We start from the raw sequence: 15652 nt of genomic DNA on the forward strand, positions 1-15652 counted from the left end.
TGTGTGGAGGGAAATGTAACATAAAAATTTAGCTATGACCCTTTAAAGATTATGAAATTAATCAGCACATTTGAAATTGCTCTCCAAAAAAATGTAAATGATTGCTTATTTGGTAGAAAACTAGTACAAGTAAACCAAAAAGTCAGAATAGATGACCACAACATAAACTTTACAAAACTCTACCTTAGTTAAAATCATAAAAAAAATATATAAAATATTTTTTTGTCATCTGAGAACAATTTCCTATAATCTGAATGCGTAAAACAATAGGTTACCATGGGTAACCCGCTTCTACATAAAAAAAAAACCAGAGTTCATAGTAATAAGCTAGTTTCAATAGTTAGGTTCACGAGGGCATTGCATTTCCTTTGATGCAAAAAAAATGACAAACATTATGATTGTTCTTAATGCCGATGCTTTAGCGAGTTCGGTACGTCTGTCCCTTTCAATGAATGTGATATTTTAAGCTGAATGACAACATTTATAATTGTTATAGAACCAACAGGAGTCAGAATGAATAAACGGTACAAAACATCAAGCCATTCCACCTGTAAACTAAACAGGACGACCACTCAAGAGACAAATCCGTTCATTAAATGCGTGATTACCTGTATTTTAATGTGAATAGAAAGCTTGAGTAACTAACAAGGATTCTAGTTTCAGTAAAATAGCTTCATAATGCGCTCTCTTTAGACACACAATGCGCTACGAGAGCAAAACATTAACTCTGCAAAAAGGCTGACGGCTCCGTTTAGATCTTTGGCACAATTCAAGCGACAGCTTAAAACTCAAAGAAAGAAAAAAAAAAATATATATAAAAGAAAAAGTTATTGTCTTAATAAGATTATCACATACTCACGGGAACAACAGGAGGAGAGGACACGTTACATGTACTGAAACAAAGACATACAGAAAATGACAAGCCTATACGTAAAAGTCTCCAAAGAGCTCATCAAGCCTTCACATTTCCGGGTCCACGCACACTGGTTCCATTGTTGGGCACTAGATGTATGTCTGAGCGGTGTTGTATTCATTGTGTGTAATGTGCCCGCTGAAGCTCAATGGACTGAGCAAGTTGAGGGTTTAATGCACAATGTGACAAAACTTGTAAAGTTCTGTGACTAAAGCCCATCAACCCATTATAAAACTATGAACATTTGTTTTTCCCAGATTGTGGCAAAAAATGTCAACAAAACTAGGGACATAGCCATAGACGTAAATATAATCATCAAGATCTAAGCTACACAGGGATTTTTTTGTAGTACTATTAAAAATATTAAAACTCCCAGAAAGGATAACGGAGAGAGCCATGCACACCAGATGCACCCGGCATCCTCTCTTCTTAGTAGCCACCACTGGCCGATGTCTGCGGAAAACAGATCTGGAACCCCCACCGATCAGACATTAATAAAATATTTTACGGATAGATCATAAATATCTTTAGCTGGAATATCCCGTTAACTACATGAAGGATTATATGTTATGTCAAAGGTACTAAAGCCATTGTAGGCCCATAATGTGTGGCCTTTTAGACTCCGTCCATCAAGTAGGCCGCACCTTAAAGGGGTTGTCCAGGTTGTGGGTTGTTTTTTATACTGATCAGTATATGATCGGTGGGGTTCCGACATCAGAACCCCACACGATCAGCTGTTCAGGATGCCTCCAAGCGCTGGAAGCTATGCAGGGGTCGGTGCTGGAAGCAGAAGTCTCCAACCACTATATAGTGGCCATGCTGGGATACTGCAGCTCAGCTCCTACCCACTTGAACAGGAGCAGAGATGTAGTAACCCAGCACTGCCGCTATACAGTGTACGGATGCCTTCTGCTTTCAGCACCGACCACTGAATAACTTCCGGCACAGCTGATCGGTGTGGCGTCCAGGTGTCGGACCCTTACCGATCATATACTGATGACCTATCCTGTTGATAGATCATCAGTATAAAATACAGACCCCAATCTGGACAACCCCTTTAAGTCATCCATGTTATTTTTAAATAATTGTCTGCTTATACAAAATAAAGCGGAACATTGCAGTGCGCTTCCCACAACATCCAGTGCCCTCTGCAGACTTCCTCTCGTTTCTCCCTGGGTGTCCTCATCTCAGTCCCATAACACTGCAAGTGTCTTATTAATATAGAAACAAATATAATTTACATAGGACTACACCCTGCTCACTCTATTCATATGTAAACTTACACATCAGCAGGTGCTCTTCCCTAAGCGCCACCTATGGGCACAGGCCTACAGTGCCTATTGGTGAACCCGGCAGTGGTCTATGTCTATGCCAGGCAACTTTCAATAAGAACAATTGGACATGCTGTATATTAGTAAATCAGAAGCTAGAGAAGTAGCCAAAGTTTAGTAATTATGTTAAATTTAGTTACAGAGATATTGGCATTGTTGCCATTCGTAACAAGAAGTTCAGCCACGTCTCTCATATCGATAACTAAGTGACGGTTTTCACCATCAGTTTCTAAGAGGCGATTCAAAAGTGACAACCAATATGGCTGCACTTCCTATAGTCACTTTTTCAAATCAGAATATGGATAAAATACACATGCTGTTGTGATCTCCTCCCATTTAAGTCATTAGGGAAAACCCACAGTAAAAAATATCAAAGCATACATCATGCAGCAGGTCAAAAAACAGCAGGGGCCCAAAAGGCTAAAGGTCCTATTACACGGCATGAAATGGACTGTGAAAACGAGCGCCGATCAATGAGACGGCTCGTTGATTGGACTCGTTTGCTCCTTTCACAAGTAGCAATGCTCGGTTATCCATGGGGACGAGCGATTGATCTGAGGAACTAGTGTTTGCTTATGATCGCTCGTTTTCCTGATCATTGGCCCATGTAAAAGGGTCTTTACTCTCTATACACTGCATCAACTGAACATCTGCATTAAACCGTAAAACATTTAAGGATGAGTTTTAGCTTATATATTATGAATTACCCTCTAATGCTGTATTTATATAGTCGTGCGTATTACTTCCCTGTGTAATACCCTATTATGTGGAAATGTAGCTTTTTAGTCTTGATCACAGTAATGTAGTAAAGAAAAATGGTCTAAAACTGACCAAATATATTCACACATATAGAGCAGTGAAAACCTGAACTGACAATATAACAGGGCCGGCCGGGCCTTACCTTACTGTTCTCATGTTAGCTATAGTGACGAGTGCTGTGACTGCAGCTCCCTCTGCTGCTTTCTGACTTAACAAGCAGGTAAAACTTCAGTGATGGAAGGAAAGAACGGTCATATGGACTTCGAGGCAGTTCTAAGACAGTCATTTTCTAACGCAAGGCCACAGATAAGTGTCACGATGGACTCTTACTTCATTCGGTCAGGACAAGTCATTAGCTATAGTGTAATTAGCAGTATTAGTCAACTCAGTCTGCTCCTTAGAAATAAGAACATACAAGTTTTAAAAAAAACAAAAAAAAAACCGATAGTTTAGGAGTCTGAGCTCTGGCTTAGTTCACACCTGCGTTGTGACATTCCGTTGTTATGCACAGTCAGAGGAGCAGAACAGGGGAATAATGGAAGTAAAGGTCCCGTTGCACAATGGACACTGCCGGCGGCTGACATAACCCATTGACTTCAATGGGTTCCGTCTGCTTTCCATCGGGGTGTCCGAGATCTTACCGGACACAATAGCGCAGCATGCTGCGCTATTGACTCCGGTAATCACTGCCGGACCTGCGACGGAGGCCCCTGACGGTGCCCCCAACGCAGATGTGAACGAAGCCCTAGTTCTCTGAGAACTTCAAGTCCTCGTGCTGAACTTTCTAACCTCTTTGAACCATTAAAAAATAATTATGGGCAAACTGATAGTCAGGAATCCTGCACAAACTGTAGAGTACCATGAATAATATTTCTTCACCCAGAAGATTTATTATCTCTCCAGTGGGTGAATGGAGCTCTGCATGTCAAAAGCCAGATAAGGGACCTGCAGGTTTTGTGACAGGAACTTACCTCACATTGCATTACGATTCATCAACATGAGAAGCAGAGAGCGGGAAGTAAAGAAAGTTATATACAGTGCTCGGGACACAGGGGGTGGAGCATGACCCCGTATACCAGCAGAAGAGCCATGGGAATAATCGTGTCATGAACAGGACACAGAGGTCTATAGGCTACTATTACTATAGAATGAAAATGGTGTAATTAACAGAAATAAGGAGAGGAGATTAGAAGTATTAAGCACTACTTAAGGTGATATTACAAGGCCCGAAGTGGGCCGTGTAAACGAGCGCCGTTCAAAGAGACAGCTCGCTGATCGGCGCTCGTTTGCTCCTTTCACAAGGGGCTATGTATCGCGACGAGAGCTCGTTACAACGATCGCTCGTCCCCATACATTTCTATCATGTCGGCAGCGCGTCTCGCTGTTTACACAGTAATATGTGCTGCCGGTAACGATAATAGTTTCTGCATTTAAACGATGTAATCAGCCGATGAACAAGCGTTTGCTCTTTCATCGGCTGATCATTGCCCTATTATTGAGAACGAGCGTTCAGTAAACACTCGTTTGCCCGATAATTGGCACGTGTAAAAGGGCCTTTAGGTTTTCTTTGTCTTGACTTGCCTATGTCTTGAACGTTGGTTGTTATGTTGGAATTATACAATGTTATAATCCTATAAACCTATTCCAGCAATATTTTTAGGGTACATCCACCCGGGTTGGATTTTGCGCACTAATCCTGGCGCTCCCATAGAAACACGCCCCTGGTCTCTGCATAGCCGGCCTCCTGTGAAGACTTTTCGTCAGATGTGACCGCTGCAGCCTGTGATTGGCTGCAATAAATCCCATATGACGAAGTGTCATCACAGGCGGCCGGCTGTAGAGAGACCAGCTGGGGACTAAGGACCCATTTATACTGGAGAGCCACGGGGAGGTGAATAAAGTCTTTTTCTTTTATTCTTTTGGATAATAGTGGAGGTTTTGTGTATTTTTTTGCTGCGGAATTGCAAGTAATCAGCAGCAAAATCCACAACAATTGACTTTTGAGTTACACAGGGAAAACCCACAACAAATACGCTACCAATTTGCAGCATGCCCATTTCTACTGCGGCTTTAATGATGCGCACTGCAGGTCAATTTCAATGTAAAAATGTTCACAGCGTGTGGATGAGTTTTGTTGAAATTTCATCCACTTTGCTGCTACTGGAATCTGCTGCAGATTTTTTTTCACCCACACCCGAAAAGTTGCATCAACTCCGCTAAATGTGAATATAGCTTATAGGGAACCCGCCACCGGCATTTCACCTATTGAACGCTCCTCACCCCTCTCTGGCCGCTGCTGTCAAAAGCTCATTGCCGTTATCGCCTCTCTTAAACTCCTCCTCCGATCGTAATAAACAGTTTGCAAACATTTTGTGCCTTTTATGGTAATAATCCGGCAGCCTCATTCGTTCCTCTTCATATGCCCACCCACCGCCGAAAACTGGCCCGTCCTGAATGCCGAAATCAAGATATGACTCCTTTCAAACGAAGATCTGACACTTTTTGGCTCATTAGCATACAGCACAGGAACACTAAAAAATGGAATACTAAAGATACGAAGTTAATTAGAAGATAATTATAGGTTACATACAAATGATTTATCACAAACTTCCACTAGGAAGTTTATTAGGTGAAATGCTGGTGACCGGTTTCCTTTAAAGGTCTGAGTTTTTTTGGCGCTGATTTGACGCGAAAACCACGCCAAAAAAAAACTTCCAAAATTGCCTCCCATTCATTTAAAAAATAAGCTAGCGGAAAAAAAAACAAAAAAACAAAAAACAAACCGCTAGCGGGGGGAAAAAAAAGTGCCATGCTCTTTCTTCCCGCGGTTCTGTCTCTGACCTCCCATTGAAATCAATTGGAGAAAGAGAAATCGTTTTTTTCGCAGTGTTATTTGCACGCGGCGCTCGATGGCCGAAAAACGACGCAAAGTAAGTGCAGGCAGGGCAAAATCTGCCTTAAAATTCCTGAAGGAAGATTTGTGTGAACATACCCTTAAAGTGCTTTTCTGCCCAACTAATAAAACATGGTAATTACTGTACCCAGTCTCTTACACTGCCCAGCATTTCATTTGTGAGAGCAGCAGTTTGTTCTCCAGAGCTGCTCTTCTCTGACAGATATTAAGATATAGAATACATGGGGTAGGGCAAGCTGAGCTTCAAATTCGTGAGTGCTATATAATAGAAACATTCCACATGAACATCGAAAGTTTTCAATATATGTATGTGTAAGAGAAGTATAAAATATCAGGCATACGCAAGAAAACATTTGCTCAGCATTTCTACAGCTTGTTACATGACCCTTCAGCTATTTTTTTGCCACATCACCCTCACGTATTTCTCCCGTCATCATCAATTTTTTTTTCCTCTTAGCGAGGAATTCCCCCAGTTTTTAGAAACACGGTTATAATGTAGACATATTTATATACCGCTTCGCACATCTGCCTCTTATTTGACCTCAGAGATAAATATGCCATTCATAAAAGCTTGTGCCCCCGGGCGTACAAATTGTTTGAGTGTATTCAGTTAGCAGGCTTTAGCTTCTCATTCCATAAGGCTTTTCTGTGGCCTAATCTTTTTGAATGTAGCAGCTGCCTTACACTCATAGTTGCAAACCTGTCAAAACGTATGCAGATCATTCATAATTCCTGAACAAAAACAGTGCGAATTATACAAATCCACAACGAATCGGAAAACAATTAAATATCAAAAAATGATCACAACAAAAATGTTACACTTTTGTCATGTAAATCTGCGTGACTAGAAAACAATGCCGGGGATTTAGAAATACAATGGGAATAGGACTTACATATGTTTCCAGTGTTGTCAAAACTCGTCAGGATGTCGGAAACATTTAAAGCTCCGCTGTTTTGCCTGAAATAAAAGATCCGTTTAAAATTACTATATTTTTCCCCCCAATACATACATTGTTTACAAACGAACCCCCATAAAGATCCTCCAAATAAAAAGAATAAAATTCTGCTTTTGTCCCCTATAATGGGAGACAAGCCCTTAAAGTCTGCAATACCCAAAAGATACGCTATAAATGTCTGATAGATGCGGGACAATGGGTGCCCCATGACTCACATTTGCCGATTGGCTCCAGCTGTTTAGCCCAATAGAAATCAATGGAGAGGTGGCCATGCGGCCCTCTCCATTGCCATCTATGGAGGTTATGAATAGAGCCCGGAGCTAGGACCCGCACCTATCAAGCATTTATGGCATACCCTGTGTGCATGCCATAAATGTTTAAGATGGGAATATCCCTTTAAAGAGGCTCTGTCACCAGATTTTGCAACCCCTATCTCCTATTGCAACAGATCGGCGCTGCAATGTAGATTACAGTAACGTTTTTATTTTTAAAAAAACGAGCATTTTTGGCCAAGTTATGACCATTTTTGTATTTATGCAAATGAGGCTTGCAAAAGTCCAAGTGGGCGTGTTGAAAAGTAAAAGTACAAATGGGCGTGTATTATGTGCGTACAGCGGGGCGTTTTTACTTCTTTTACTAGCTGGGCGTTCTGATGAGAAGTATCATCCACTTCTCTTCACAACGCCCAGCTTCTGGCAGTGCAGATCTGTGACGTCACTCACAGGTCCTGCATCGTGTCGGCCACATCGGCACCAGAGGCTACAGTTGATTCTGCAGCAGCATCAGCGTTTGCAGGTAAGTAGCTACATCGACTTACCTGCAAATGCCGATGCTGCTGCAGAATCATCTGTAGCCTCTGGTGCCGATGTGTCCTCGCTCGTCCGACACGATGCAGGACCTGTGAGTGACGTCACAGCGTGATCTGCCAGAAGCTGGGCATTCTGAAGAGAAGTGGATGATACTTCTCGTCAGAACGCCCAGCTAGTAAAAGTAGTAAACACGCCCCGATGTACGCACATAATACACGCCCAGTTGGACTTTTACTGTAAACACGCCCAGTTGGACTTTTGCAAGCCTCATTTGCATAAATAAAAAAATGGTCATAACTTGGCCAAAAATGCTCGTTTTTTTTAAAATAAAAACGTTACTGTAATCTACATTGCAGCGCCGATCTGCTGCAATAGCAGATAGGGGTTGCAAAATCTGGTGACAGAGCCTCTTTAACTCCTTCCCAGCTCATGGCGTATTATTACTAATTAGTAAGTCGTTTCCACGAATTGACGAAATAGTACATCATGGTTATGGCACGGTCACAGGAGATGTACCCGCGTCGTTACTTGTGGGTGCTACAGCTGACAACGCGAGCCTAATGGATGGGATCAAAGATACCTCTGATCCTGGCTGTTTAACACCTAGAAGCCTCTGTTAGCATCAGTAAAAATGGTTTATCAGGTTCAAAAAAAAAAAAGAAAAGAAGGACACATAATTGGTATCGCCCCACCGGTACAAACCAAACTTTAAAATTATCTCCTTACTTAGCCTGCACAGTGAACATTATAAACAAAAAAACACACAAAAACACACAAAGCCAGAATTGTTCATCTTGTCTCACAAAAAAGCAATAAAAAGTGACGAAAAAGTCATAAGTACCCCAAAATGTTACCAATGAAGATCTTAACTCGGCCCGTGAAAAGAAAGCCCTCACACAGCTCCATCGAGAGAAAAATCAAATAGTTAACGCAACACAAATTATTATTTTTTTTAAGTGTTTTATTTTGCAAAAATAGTAAAAAAATAAAAAAAAGTGCCATTGACGTAATCATACGGATTAAAATAAAGTACCCCCAAAATAAAGTAAACATGTCATCTATACAGCACAGTGAAGGCTGTAAAAAACACAATACCCAAACAACATTGGCAAAAATGTAAAAATGTTCTAACCCCAAAAAAATTCTAATAGAAGTTACACCTTATATTATATGAACCCCAAAATAGCGCCATTACAAAATACAACTCGTCCTGCAAAAGAACAGGCCCTTATGTGGCTCTGTTGACGGACAAATTAAATTTTAAGTTATGGCTCTTGGGATGTGACGAGGGAAAATAAAAACGATGCCTCCCGAATGACGAAATAGATCACGTCCTTAAGGGGTTAATAGCAATAAAGAAGAAAACCGCTGTTAACGCAAATCTAACATTAGTTCCTAAACGAGTGGTATTAGAACATTGGAGAATTATACAGAGCAGAAAAAAGGCGCAGCAGTCAAATTGGGGCTTTGCCTTCCCAATTGGGGAAAAAGTTATTTGACACAAGAATTCCGAGCAACCAACTGCACGCGATCCATGATGCGATTTTACCGCAACTCATGGGTGTTAACGCGGTGATTTTACTGTAATTTACGGGCCACCTAAGTCGAGTTAGAGCCCTAGCCGTATTCTTTTTGCCTTGCGTTGCACTCTATAGCAGAAACGTGAAAAAAAAATCCTAACGTAGCTGACTGTACTTTTTCGTACTGTAGCCGGAACCCCTCCATTATCAAAAGCCGTGCCGTCACATTTGTCTGATCCTCATAAATTAAGCCAAAGTCATTTCTCCGATTGCTTTTTCAACAGGACTCCATTCAACTGGTGTGCAGCTAGATCTTCAGGCACGTCGCTCCGACTTGAGAAGCTTAAAGTCTTAAATATATTTGTGGCCTCTCTATGCCAATGAGTTTTAGCAACCAGAGAATTATTTTTATACATTCTCAAATCTCAACGCATTCATAAATCACTAGAAAATAAATAAATCTTGGTGTCACTTGGAAAGAGCGGACAGGCTTAGCAATGTTCGAATAGCGTTTATACTGAATTATCAGGTTTAGCCACTAGAGGGAGGAAAAGCCGGATTTCAATAAGCTGAAACACAGAAAACGTAGAAGTTATTTCAAATTTTGCACCCAGGATCCCTTTTTAAGACTAAGGCTCCACAGGGACACAGCGTTGCCCGCAATTCGCAGTAAAAATTTTCCACTACGGTTTGTTTTACAGGACACTTTGATGCTTTGATATGGGAAAGATAATTGCAATATACTTGGGAATATGCAATGGTTAACTTTTTTAACCATAAAAATCCACAAGTCAGCTATGGGTTGCAGAAATGTCACTAATTTACTGCGAGCCACGGACGACTCTGTGTCCGTGCCTTCGTATAGAGTCGAGGGCATGCCCAGGTACTGTCCAGGCCCATTTAACCAAAGCTCAGACGTTGGCACACACACATTTTTTTTCTAAAGGTCTATTCCTACTTTAATCTTTGCTGCGATTATTGGAAAGCTGCGGATATGCAAAATTTTCCGGCAAAAAAAAACCCACTATAGGGCTGCAAATGTGTGAATAGACCCTTACAGATTCCTTGAGAATCCTCTAAAGAAAAAAACAATGATACTGCAGGATATGGAGCATCGAATGCCGTATTACGGAGGAATTCACATTGAGAAGTATTGCTTATAGGGAACAGTATGGTGCCGCGCAGAGGCATCATATGGCGGCACATGGCAGGATGGGCGGTCATTGTGTCTATGTAAATCCCTCCCAGTTATATAGTCCAAGTAAAAAATTATTTTAAGGCCCTGTTCACACGGAAGAATTTTTGCGGTGGAACCTGCCAAAGATTCTGCCGCAAAATCCCGCCTACAATTAATTTCTAACGCTTCTTTTTGCTGCAAGCCGATTTTTTTTTTTAGCTAGGGGATAAAGAAGCGTCTTGCCCAATTTTCGGGCGGATTCCGCCCGAACCTCCCATTGAAGTCAACGGGAGGAGGAATAATTCTGCAGCGGATTTTGCGGCGGGACCCGTCCATGCAAAATCCACCATGTGAACGGAGTCAGAAAAAGCCGAGTGTAAAAAGAGGTTAACTCATTAGGGCGACCCCTTTTTATATTTCCTAGTCCTGCTCGGGACCCCCACCCTAGGCTTATTGACCCTTATAATCGGTCTATGAGAAAGCCGTCAACATTTAGCTTTGAAATCTTAGATTGTCTACCAGCTAAAAGCCCAATAGGTACCAGGTCATAATAGAATTTTTTGGGTTTCGCAGCTCACATACCTCTATAAGAGATGTTCTATAAAACTGGAGGTTCACATACTTTGCGGCAATATATTTTTTTCAACCGAAATACCTGAACTGCTTCTTCTCAGCCGTACTACAGATTCACGCAGAGACACAGAAAAGTAATTGTGTCTCATGATATAAAACGGTTATGTGATCAGTTAGGAAACGATCGGTCATTGAGCTGTAACAACGCTGCATTTAAGATCATGATGTCCCATTGAACAGAAAATTGCAGTTATATGTATTATTAACAATCTAATGTGTACAATGTCAAAGGAGACATTGTATGTATACATTATACTGCCATAGGCGGCACCGGTCTAACCGTATGAAATGATACAATTCTCCTGGTATATACATCTGTTGCCATGACAACCGCTGAATGCGTACTCAGTGTGATGCACTTAACCCAAGACTCATCTATGGAGTGTAATAAATGGTCTCATGGTCATGTAAAAGAAAGGTTTCGATGCAGGAATAGATTTCGGCAGAAAAAAAAAAATGATCTGAGGTCATATTCTTGGCAATGCAACTTCAGAAAAGAAACTCATACAATACAATGTTCTCAGTAATACATTCAATTCATGGTAATTTTTTAGGTCACATTGTATTACAAAGTTGATAGGCAGCTTTTATCTATCGCTCTGAACAAGAAGAGCCCGGTCTGACAAGCTCTATTGAAAGCTCCGTCCATTCGGATGACCCTTGTCCCCAGAAAGTTTCTGGCAGCGGCTAATTCCCTACTTACCAATGCTATAAACTTGCATGCTTATGGGGGATACGGGTGAGATAGCTACGGCCGCCATACGGCTACTTAATTTATTTGGCCAGCTGAAGTCAGAAAATGAAGTACTGCAATCTATGGGAGATTGTAGTGAGCATGCTCTGTGACATATGAAGCGGTCACTGAACAGGGAAGGGAAGGAGGAGCAGAGCTTCCTTCATCACCTGAATGTTTATTAGGGATATGGGGAAGACAGCCACAGCCGGCTGACAGCTATTTCATTTGTATGGCCAGTTTTAAGTCAGGAAACAACCTACTGACTTCTATGGGAGATTGTAGTGAGCATGCTCTGTGAGATGTGCAGCTGTCACTGAACAGTGAAGAGAAGGAAGAGCTGAGTTATCTCCATCACTTGAATGAATATTGGGGATACGGGGGAGATATCGGCAGCCGGCTGATGGCTATTTAATTTGTATGGCTAGTTTTAAGGCAGGAAACAACCTACTGACTTCTATGGGAGACTGTAGTGAGCATGCTCTGTGACAATGGGACGGGAGGGGTAGCTGAGCTGCCTCCATCACCTATTGTCAATGGTGTGATGTGTTATCTGCCTCCAGTTCTATAATGGAGGTGTTACCTTTCATTGTAACCTGGCCCTTTCATGATAATGGGATTACTGCTGCCCCTGCCCCCAGTGTTCACAGCACCACCTGAAAAGTAACAGGAAGCGTCAGCCTATTTTGTGTTTCAGTGCTGAGTGACTGATGTAAAAGGTACAATATTTGTTCTTAAATATAGATAGTGACATGGGAAAAAAAAAAATGTTTTTTTTTTTGTTTTTTTTTAAAATTACGTTGAACATAAAAACTTGATTTAAAATATAGGTCATTTTCAGACAATAGACTTCCTTTAACCCTTTCACTGCCAAGGACGCATGTAATACTTTGAGTTTAAACACTTGCTGTGACTTGAATATAATGACTAGAGCTTCGATGGTATCATATTAAAGCCCAGGTGCAATATTCGGGGAGTACTCGTTTTCAGTCAGGTTAAAGATAAAAAGTTGTATTACCCGATTGTCTCTCTATGGCCTTATTAAGATGAACGGCCGATTTGCACCCGTTTTCATGGATCGCTCATAGACTTGAATACGGACAAATATACGGCACATCCTATTTTTTCACAGACTCTTCACATGGTCCCTTAAAACAACGTAGAAATACATGCAGCTGTGTGACGGCCGTTAAAAAAAGCGTCCGTTAAACACAGACGATTTCAACGTACATCTGAATAAGGCCCGTAAGGGAGGGGTGAGAGATAGAATTTGTAAGCAGGAAAAATTATCACAGCCCGTTACGATCATCTCTCCCCCTGAGCAACCCACAATTCTGCCATCACTGGGTTCATCACAGATGACACATCACCACAGCGCCCAGCGATTGCTGCCATAATCACATAGTACTAAATAAAGTGTCAGGACATAACAGTCACGTTGAAGTCATTTTCGGGGGATCCTATAAAAGAAAAACTCACCTTAAACAAACACTATACTCGGGATACAAGGTGCTTGTATACTTCAACCAGGTATGCTCATCATCTTCTTTTTCCTCCTTTGACAATTCAGTAATTGAAAAAAGCTGGAATGAGTTAAATCTTCTTACGGACACTTTCGGCAGGTTTTCTTCATCAAGACACTTCTTTCTTAGCGCCTACAAGTCAAACAGATCATGTGAATAGCAGTAGACAATGTAAGAAGTTGTAATGATCTACTCCATACAAGAGGAAAGTGTGAGTGACCCAAGGGCCAGTTCCCAGCTCCGAGCGTGCTGCCTGTGCAGAAGCCCCATGCAGGTTTACACAGACCCCCCCCCCCTCCATGGATCCCATAGTCGCTGTAGGGTTTAGCTTTATGGTAAGAACACCATAGGTTCTGGTCTCATTGCCAATTTGAAACTTTCGAAGTGTTTTAAAGTTGTTTTTAGCCACAGAAATTCACTGCAGAATCTCTAAATACATTATATACAAACACAATATAACACAAGGCATAAATATGTCCAAAATTTATAACATTTGAAGATCCCATCGTCATTACATCTGGCGCACTTTAGACCATTTAATTTGATCTACTGGCTTGCCTAAATTATAGTAAAAAAATAAATAAATGTAATATATACATACATACACACACACACACACACACACACACACACACACACATACATACATACATACATACACAGACACCGACCACACTTTCTTTCAGTGGCCCAAACCCAGTATCATGGGAGAGCACTGCATCAATTTAGAAGGATCTAAGTCAGAACTGGACAAATCCCAAAAGTCATGTGGCCGATGATTAGAAACTTTTGCTGGCTACTAACTTTTTGAATTGTTTTCTATAGCTGCCGGACTACTAAAAAAAAATATTTAGTTGGCTCCTAGAGTTGTCTAACTGGGTTCCTGAAGTCTATATCCTAAGTCCGCCCGTGACGTAGTGACATAATGAAGACATGAACGTTATGGTTGAGGCATGAAAACTACTGCAGATGGTTTAGCCCATAGCAACCAATAATAGTAATCTGACAGGTTGCTTTCTCTCCTAGTTCCCATACATGAGGCCTCATATGTGTCATCAAAATTGTCAAATAACCTATAAAACAAAAATTTGTAAAAAAAAAACAAACAAAAAAAGGACTGAGCGCTTTTTAGTTTAATACTTTGGGAAATAATAAAAGCAAGTTAATCTAGTGTCAGTTCTGTTAAGAGTACAACATCTAGAGAAGCCTGTAGTAAATCAGCAGCTGCCGTCTCTCCCCTCAGGACACTGGATGTAATGTCCGTGGCTGCGGGCTGTCAGCTCCGTTCTCCCCCGGACAGCCGCAGCCACGAGTCGGCAAGCGCTGGCCCCAGCCTCCTCCTCAGGAGACGCCAGCGCTCGCGTCCACTCACCTCAGCCGGATCCCGTAGGATGCACATGCACGCTCATAAAGGGGCAGTGCACGCACCGGACCTCGTTGATGAACTTTGACCTGTGAGTACCCTGGACTGTAAGAGGGATCCAGCCCCCTAGTTCTATGCCTGAGCGTTGTTGTGTTCCCTAGTTTGTCTATGTGATAGCTTCCTAGTGTGTATCCTCTTCCAGTCCCGGTCCCTGTACCTATACGCGTTTCCAGTTCCTGTTCCTAGCAATACATACATTCGCCAAAGTCGGGCTGTGCTGCATCCTTGTCTGACCTGCTTCACCTCGCCGGACGTCCGCCTGCTACCTAGTCCCAGCCGAGCCTGCCCTGCTGCTGTCTGAGCTGCCACAGGTACCTATAGAACTATAGACTCTCACCTGCTCCCTGTTGGCCAGCTGCCTTACCGCCAAGTCGGTACGGCCCAGTGGGTCCACAGACCCTTCGTGACACTGGATGCTGTGGCCGTTTGGATAGTTGTACCACTTTTTGGAGAAAAATTGGGTTCCTGGATGCGCTGCTGCAATGAAGTCCACGTCATACTTACAGTGCATATAAATGTATTATATTTACATTCACAGGTATATAATAACCAACCGGTTTTGCAATTGGCCCATTCCCTTCTTCAAGGTATAAGACACCATATCCGGTCCAGTCTCGTAACCGGTCGGTTATTATAGACTTGTGAAAGTAAATAGAGTGAGACCGCCCCAAAAAAACACCTCTTTGAGAAGATCACCCCTTTTCCAGACCAGATTACTCGTGACAGATTTTCAGTTCCACCATATATTGCATACTCGACATCTTCTTTGACAAGGCCACCCTCCCAGAAGACCACTTTTCAATGCAATTTTAGGTGATCGTCTCAAAAAGGTTTAATTGTCTGTAGAATAAAATACTAAAACATTTATACGCACCGCAAGTGTGACGTGGACTTTATTGTAGCAGGAACCCCATTTCTTTCCAAAAAGTGGTGCATCATCCAAACTTTTGGACTCTTGAAG

At 41.9% G+C, this 15652-nt stretch overlaps 2 protein-coding genes across 2 annotated transcripts in view; one reads left to right on the forward strand and one right to left on the reverse strand.

Annotated features, from left to right (window-relative positions):
* The window catches only part of CAMKMT (calmodulin-lysine N-methyltransferase), a 330489-nt gene that overhangs the window by 307275 nt on the left and 7562 nt on the right, over positions 1 to 15652 (reverse strand). Inside the window, exons 2-3 of the mRNA XM_075863224.1 lie at positions 13225 to 13400; positions 6811 to 6875 (exon numbers count right to left, since the gene is read on the reverse strand). Of these exons, the coding sequence (XP_075719339.1) occupies positions 6811 to 6875; positions 13225 to 13400 (241 nt within the window). The remainder of the gene's footprint in view (positions 1 to 6810; positions 6876 to 13224; positions 13401 to 15652) is intronic.
* The window catches only part of PREPL (prolyl endopeptidase like), a 48127-nt gene that overhangs the window by 1034 nt on the left and 31441 nt on the right, over positions 1 to 15652 (forward strand). The gene's annotated exons all lie outside the window — the stretch shown is intronic.

The sequence above is a fragment of the Rhinoderma darwinii genome, chromosome 4, assembly GCF_050947455.1.
Source record: "Rhinoderma darwinii isolate aRhiDar2 chromosome 4, aRhiDar2.hap1, whole genome shotgun sequence".
Lineage (NCBI taxonomy): Eukaryota > Metazoa > Chordata > Amphibia > Anura > Rhinodermatidae > Rhinoderma > Rhinoderma darwinii.